At 54.4% G+C, this 7,754-nt stretch overlaps 1 protein-coding gene across 1 annotated transcript; it reads left to right on the top strand.

Annotated features, from left to right (window-relative positions):
* Positions 1-2,151: 2,151 nt before the first annotated feature.
* On the top strand, positions 2,152-4,490 carry LOC123125358 (basic proline-rich protein-like). Its single transcript, XM_044545870.1, has one exon. It carries the CDS (start codon positions 2,212-2,214, stop codon positions 4,381-4,383), a length of 2,172 nt encoding a protein of 723 aa, XP_044401805.1. The 5' UTR covers positions 2,152-2,211; the 3' UTR covers positions 4,384-4,490.
* Positions 4,491-7,754: the final 3,264 nt, after the last annotated feature.

The raw sequence follows: 7,754 nt of genomic DNA, 5'->3' as shown, positions 1-7,754 counted from the left end.
TGGTAGCACGCCTGAGCTGCATGAACAGTACACTACGCGTACAGCTACAGCTAGCTACATCTACGGTCACAGGCACGCGGCCGTACGTCGCAAGCAGGCAGGCAGGAGGTCACCCGGCTCCGCGCGCGCGGCTGGACTTGCATGCAATGCAGCCGTCTGGTCTGGTCTGGTCCGGTCCGGTACGTCGCAAGCAAGCCAAGGGAGCACCAACGGCAATGAATGAATGAATGAAGGCTTGTTCAAACCAAAAGTACGCCGGCAAATGCAACAGAGAGATAAGAAAGTTCCGCTCCTTTCTCCTTTCTCCTTTTCCTTTTTATCTATCTACTCTACCTACGTAGCTCCTCGCATTGGCCTCAGGCTTTATTACGTCGTCTTGGTCTCGTCTGCACCGGGGCGGGGACGGGCCGGGAGGAGCTACCGCACCAAACCGAACCAAACCAAGGCGCACGCGGAGCGTGGGCGTGGCACGCACGCACGCACGCTCAACCATAGCCAGCCTAGTTACTACTATAACCCACGTACCGCAACTACGGTTTATTTGGTACACATATTACATTTCGTGCCATATTCGAGCTATTCATCACGCTAGAGATGGTGTAGATGTATAAATATCTACACACCTCTCAAATATATGTTGTACAGCCACGTGACACATGTGGTAAGCAATCCATTTAATTCAAAAAAAAAACAGATGTTGTACATGTAAAAAAAATCTGCTTACAATTTACATCTGATGTATTTTCCATCACTTGGAGATGCAAATATACTGCGGCGATTTAAAACCAGCCGCCCAGGAAAGCCCCCCTCCCCCGAGCGACTGCCCACCGCACCCTGCTGCCACATCGCCCGCGGATTTGGCCACCCACTCGGCAGCCATCGGATCTGCCGCCCCACGCCTCTAAATCGACCGAATCTGCTGTCGCTCCATTTGAATATTTTTCGTCCCCGTCCGCACCCCCGTCGCCGCCGGATCCGCCCGCCCACGCCTCTAAATTGACCGAATCAGCCGCCGCTCCATGTGAAGCTTTTTCGTCGTCGTTTGCACCCCCGTCGGCCTCCCCACCCTACCAACGCGCTATTTGAAGCTCGGCTGCCGATGAGGGATTTGGACTTCGGCCGCGTTGGTTGATTTGAAGCTTGGTCGCGCCGGTCGTCCCAAAGCGGCCGCGCTGCCACCATGTTGCCGAAGAAGGTCTCGAAGAGCAAGACCGGCTTCTTTGGCGTGCGGAAGAAGTCGTCCGGGAACTTCGGCGTGGAGTTCCAGTGCAATGGCTATTGCTACTAGATCGGCATGTTCGACTCCGCCGACGTGGCCGCGCATGTGTATGACATCGCCACGCGGCGTTTCGGCCGGCCGAGGCACGAGATGAGCTTCCCGGAGATCAAAACCGAGGCGGAGGCGGAGTTCATCAAGCAAAAGAATATTAACATTAGATGGATGGACGAGAAGAGTGAGGAGGAGAAGAAGAAGCAGGCGATTCACATTGGTCTCGACGATAGTGGCGCGGCGACAGTAGCGAGGTTCGCGCGGGACCATCCGAGTATTTCCAAGCCGAGCGTGAGTTATTTTGGAAGCGCGAGGCTGAGCAGAAGAAGAAGGCGGTGAAGAAGGAGGACGACGCCGGCCCCTCGACGGTGATCCCCATCGAGTCTGACTCGTCGGGCCGGGATGACTCAGAGAAGGAGGACGGTGAATGCGACGACCCCAGGAAGGACGAGTTCTAGGAGCAGTTCCATAGCGAAAATGATGAGTACTTTTATGTTTGATGTAGTGGAAGTAGACTCATAGTAGTAGTAGTAGTTTGTGTGATGTAGTAGCTGAGCAATGTTTGATTATTTTGAAGAACTATGTTTGCTTTAAATGAATTTGCTAGGCCTGAATTATGTTTGAAATGATACAGTAGTTGAACTAGTTTTACATCATCATTGTTCACGGTGCACCACCCATGCAAAAAAAAAAGGAAAAAGAAAATTGTTCAAGCAATCGCTCATTTGGCCTCGGAGACCGGAGTCGTCTCTCTCTCTCTCTCTCCGAAATTTTGCCCATCCGTTCCGTTGGTGGTATAGCACTAGCACGCACGCGCCGTTGCAAACAGGCACAAGTACAAGGGTTCCTCACCTGTCTGTCTCCGCGCTGTCTCCGGCTGACTACACCCACAACACCTGCTCCTCGCCGCCTGCCTCCCGCCGCCTCCTCCTCTCTCGCGGATGGCATCCACCGCGCCGCCGCCGCCGTTTCCGGACGCGGTGGTGATGTCCGCCTTTTCTCCGATGCTGTGGAGCTCACGGCACACCCCTCTCCCTGCCTACAAGACGCCGCTCGCTCCACCTCTCTCCACCCAGCCTGGTTTGCCTCCGACCGGCGGGTTCGTCGTCGTCACCGGCGGCTCACCTCTCCACGACGAGGAGATGGGCATCGGGCCACCTTCCTCGCCGCGGTGCCTTCCACCACCAGCAGCGCTGTCTTCTCCGGCGCCAGCGATTGGATCCCTGCTTCCGCACACCGGGATGCGCTACAAGCCAAGATCTACGCCGCCTCGTTCCGTCTACTCCATGGTGCTTCCTACACGCGGCGGCGGGCACGTCGTCGCCGACGAGGAGATGGGCGTGACGGCGTCGGGGACGCCTGCTCCACCTCCACCACCCCGCAGGCCTCCGCACGGCTCGTCGGCTCGGGAGCGGCCTTATGGATGGCCGACGACGCCGTTCCCTCCAAGTCCAAGCGCGCTTCCGTCTCTCGCTCCAGCGGGAACGGCCACCGCAAGTCCGGCGCTTTTCTCCCCTGCCGCAGCAGTCACAGCAACGCCGCCGTGTCCTCCGAGCGCGCCTCCCTCCGCTGCTGCTGCGGCGGGAACGGCCACGGCAACGCCGGTGTGGCCTGGATCTTCAAGTTCGTCACCCCTCTCGCCTGGTGCAGCGGCCACAACAACGCCGCCGAGCTCTCCAAGTCCAAGCCCGCTTCCCTCTCATGCGGCAGCTGGAACGGCCACCGCAGCGCGTGCAGCAACGTCGGCGCGGCCACGATCTCCAAGTCCGGCGCTTCTCCCCCCTGCAGCAGCGGCGACACCAACGACGCCGCGCCCAACAAGCCCGCTTCACTCTCCTGCTGCAGCGGCCACACCAACGCCGCCATGGCCGCCAAGCCGAAGCGTGCTTCCCTCTCCTGCTGCAGCGGGAACGACCACGGCAACGCGTGCAGCAACGCTGGCGTGGCCTCGATCACCAAGTCCGTCGTTTCTCTCCTCTGCTGCAGCGGCCACACCAACGTCGCCGTGGCCTTCAAGCGTGCTCGCCTCTCCTGCTGCAGCAGGAACAGCCACCGCAACTCGCGCATCAACCCCAGCGTGGCTTCCATTTCCAAGTCCAGCGCTTCCCTCTCCTGCTGCAGCGGCCACAGGAACGGCGCCGTGGCCTCCAACTCTGCCCCCTCCCACTTCAGCGGCGCCGAGGTCTGGGCGTGGACGGGTGTCCCACCAGAGGCCGACACCACCGTGGCCTCCGTGCAGGCCTGCTCGTGCCACGGGCAGCCCCAGCATGTCGTTCCTTTCACTCGAGGTCACCGAATCGCACGGGCAGGGAGTCCAAGATGACAATGACGAGAGGGATGATCAGGATGACAGCACTGAAGATGCGGAGCTTCGTCTCATGGCCGGGCACGAGCACGAGCACGAGCACGACACGGAGTATCGTCCTCTCCGCAACATGAGTAACCAAGGTGGACAAACTGCTGCTGCCCGCCGGCGTGCTGGTAGAGGAGGTGGAGGTGATGGAGGAGGAGGAGGTGATGGAGGAGGAGGAGGAGGAGGAGGTGCAGTTGGAGCTTCACAACCCCAAGGTGAGGAATGGTACATGACTCCTCCTATGCTGGTGCTCGGTGTGGTGGGATTGTACCTGGTATATCATCTTGCTCTCACTGGGGTGTCCTGGATTATAAGTCTTCTCCCCAAGGAACGTCAAGGCAAGATCGGCAACTGGCTCTGGGCTTCGTTTTGGGTGGCAACCATTCCCTGTTTTGTCTTCCCATACTTGAACCTATGTGATCGCTTCGCGCAAGCCAAAGCGTCTCGTGAGGCAGCTAGTCTAGCAGCAGCACCAAATCAAGCAAATGAGCAACCTCAGGACGCAGCTAGGGCGCCAGCAGCAGCAGCCAACCAAGCAAATGAACAAGGTGAGGATGGGCGTTACAGATTCGGCAAAGCCGATGCTACTGCCCTAATGATGTGGATTGGCGGGGCTGCGAGGATCGCATTTCTCGTCTCCGGCAACTCCTTCCCTATGGTCGCAGTTGCACACGCTGTGGCATTCGTTGTTGAGGTAATTGAGCTGCTCTTCAAATACTTCGTGGAGGGTGAGATAGCTGTGCAACTGCCTGTGATATGATGATACTTCCATGCATGTTGTCACTTAACTGCAGCAAGTCTTTAGGATCCAGAACCCAATTGGATGCACTATTTTATCTCCATTTTGAGTGCTGTCACTTTCCCAGTGCGTGCGAGCGTGTCCTTATGTTGTTTGTGAGCTGAAACAAGTATTTCCTCAGTGTTGCTACTTAATTTCGTATGGATATGTATGCTTGTGCACAATTCTAAATCTCAGTATTCCAATAATGAGTTGCTACTTCCCTGAATGTGTCCATGTTGACCATGTAAATTACATTTAAATTCGAAATTTTGTTAGCCTTACTCATAAATGTTTGTCAGTAACATTAAAAAAAATATGTTTGGACATATTTCATATAGTTTCATTTTTTTTACAAAAATCATCTGGACTCATTATCTGCATTAGAGTCCACCACACAAGATCGATCACTAATTATCTCTTGTCAATCCAAGTCATTGCATATTTTAGTGTTTTTTTTTGCGATGGATATTCCCTGGGTGCACATCAGACCAAGCAAGTTATTAATGCCCCTTGTTCAGTCTAGTAGGCCAGGAAACGCAACAACATGCCTGAACTACAAGCTGTGACATCTCCTGAATTCATTCTCCGTAAACATGCCGGATATCAGCTCAAGTGACTATTTCGCGAGCATGGTCGCCACACCGGCCGGCACCCATCATGGTGCCACCCATGGACAGCGGCACTGCCTGCCTGAGCCACACACCCTCCTCTGACCCGACCAACCCCCTACCCTTCTTCGGCGGCGACGACTGACCCCACATTAAACCCGCACCCATCAACCTTCAACCTCACCTCCACCAGCGATGTTGTTGCTGCTCAACATACGACCTCCCTGTTTTCGGCTCAGGGTTTGCACATGGAAGGAAGTGACCGAAGCCAAATAATCCAGTCACTTGGTAAATAGCAATCACAAAGATCAAATGGTGCTAGCTTGCCGATCAAAGCCGAAAGCTAGCTCAGTGTTTTTCAATGCTCTTGTAACTTATCACATGAGCCATATTGCTTTATCAGAAAACTTTGTTTCTTACGATCCACATTAGAAATGCACACAAACCAATTTATTAGGAGTGACTAGGGCGCAAGGGACTTCAAAATTTAAAAGGATGAGTCACTTTGTCTCCACCATTAATTAGTGCAAAGGAGTATTAGGGCAAGCTAGCAATTTACAAAGGGGCTTCAAATAATATACTGGAGTTATTATAAAGGTTGAGTCACAAAATTTAAAATTGCGAGGAAGTTTACGTGTTAATTGACAAGCATATATCTTCATAGGTGGCCATATGCCATGGAGTACAAAATTGCATGCATCGCAGGTGACACGTACTTGAACTAGTTGTTTGCTCACACTAGAAATATTATCGATCAATTGGTGCCCTAGGCACAACCAAAGATGGCTAGCACACGTTGGAGGGTGGCAGGTCGGTGATTCGAGCGGTGGCACGCTTGTTTCTTCGGCAGCGGAGGGGCGAGTCTTCCCGCAGAAGCCCATAGATGAAACCGGCGGCGATAAGCTGACAGGGCGTTCCTAGTGGCGCAGGCAAACACGTGCGTGTAGGAGATCACGACGGAGAAGGCGAAGAGGCCGAGGTAGGCCACTGCTACCCAAAGGAAGATCAAGCCCACACACAAGTTGCCCGCCTCCTCTTCCTCCGCCGTCTTCATGTCGTAGTTGCATCTCAACGATTCCATCTCTTCCTAGTTAGGATTGATCGAACGGGACCACTTGTAGTTGCAAATGAATAAGCCATCGCCTGTTCCAGAATGTGGAACGCATTGGGACTGAACTCGGCACACAATGTGTGCTTTGCCACAGACAGCCGGAGGATGGCGGGCATCTCTTCCTGCGATGCAAAGAGGTAAAGAGGATCTAGAGGGGTTGCGGACAGTGGCAGAGCTTGAGCCGAAATCATGGGGGGGGGGGCATGCGTTCGGGGGGGGGGGGGGGGGGGGGGGGGAGGGGCAAACATAATTGTTTTGGGGTGATTTTTAGTGGACAAATAGGCCTAACACTAGGCTATATACAGAAATTTTCTTATGAGCTGGGGGGCCATGGCCCAGGTTGGCCCCCACCATGCTCCGCGACTGGTTGCGGACTCGAGCATACACGGCAATCCATACCGAGCTGTGAGTCACCATGAGAATTACTTGTTGCTACCTTCAAGTATGCGTTTGGTAGGCTGCATTAGGTCCAGCCAGGACCGCGCTGGAAGATATTGGCCCGTTTGGTTGCCTGGGCTGCATCTAAAACCTGGCCCGCATGAACCTCAAAGCAGGTCTGGGCCTGGCTCTGGAGGAACAACCGAATCGACCATCTTTTGCGAGCTAGGCTCGCTCACGCCACGCGTGGCGAGCGCCTACACGCGTGGTGAAGCATCGGAGACGATGGAACGACTCATAACCCCTCGCTCCTTCCCGTCACCACCCTCAACAGTTCACCGCCCGTTTCTCCGATGGCAGAGCCGCCATCTCGCTGTGCCCCACCCACTCTGCTCATCGTCGACAGCAATCGCATCTAGGAGAGGTGGATTGCCAGCCTCTCTGCCTATGGATGGGATCTCACGGGCCAATGCAGCATCATCGCTGCTCGCTCCGGCTCCGCCACCGGAGCCGAAGCTCCTCTTCTTGGGCTCAACGACGGCGGGTATTCAATACCCGTCGGCTCCGTCATTTGCTGGCCCCTCTTATGGGGGTATTTTTACCCCCATTCGAGGGTTTTCTCCCATGTGTGCGGTGAAAGGGGAGGGGAGCTCGCGGACGCCGGGCTCCTCGTCCAACCGGTGCACGACGAGGTCGACGACACCGGCTATCAAAACAGGCGGTTCTTCTTCGGCGACGGTAGTGGCACCCCTCTTCCCGCCGGGGTTTTCTCCACGGCCGGCATACGCTCCACCGACACCCCCACGGTAAGCTCCTCTGATCTCCCCCTTGCTTCGTAGTTAGGGTTCTTAGTGTAGATTAGATGGTGAACAGCGAATTTGATCTGATTCGATTCGAGTGGACTCGGTCCGAATTCACCTGATTGGTGGTGAATCTGTGTGCATGCCTATCGTGTTGATGCTGTTTCTTGTTGTTTGTGCTGAATGCTAGTGTTAGATTAGATTGATGACAATGAATGCTAGTTTGTTCACTCAAAATGGTACTGTTGATGTTGTTCTTGTTGCTGTTCTTAGCATTTTTCTTGATGGTGTTAGTGTTGTTCTTAGCATTGATCTTGCTGGTTTGAGTGATGTTCTTAGCATTGATCTTGCAGGTGTGAGTGATGTTCTTACCATTGTTCTTGATGTTGTTGTTGCCACATTTTTAGTTTGTTCACTCCACATTGTTAATGCTGCTGTTCTTAGCATTGCTCT

Source organism: Triticum aestivum, chromosome 5D (genome assembly GCF_018294505.1).
Source record: "Triticum aestivum cultivar Chinese Spring chromosome 5D, IWGSC CS RefSeq v2.1, whole genome shotgun sequence".
NCBI lineage: Eukaryota > Viridiplantae > Streptophyta > Magnoliopsida > Poales > Poaceae > Triticum > Triticum aestivum.
Note: the sequence above shows the minus strand (reverse complement) of the source record. Positions and strands in the feature narration are given on the sequence as shown.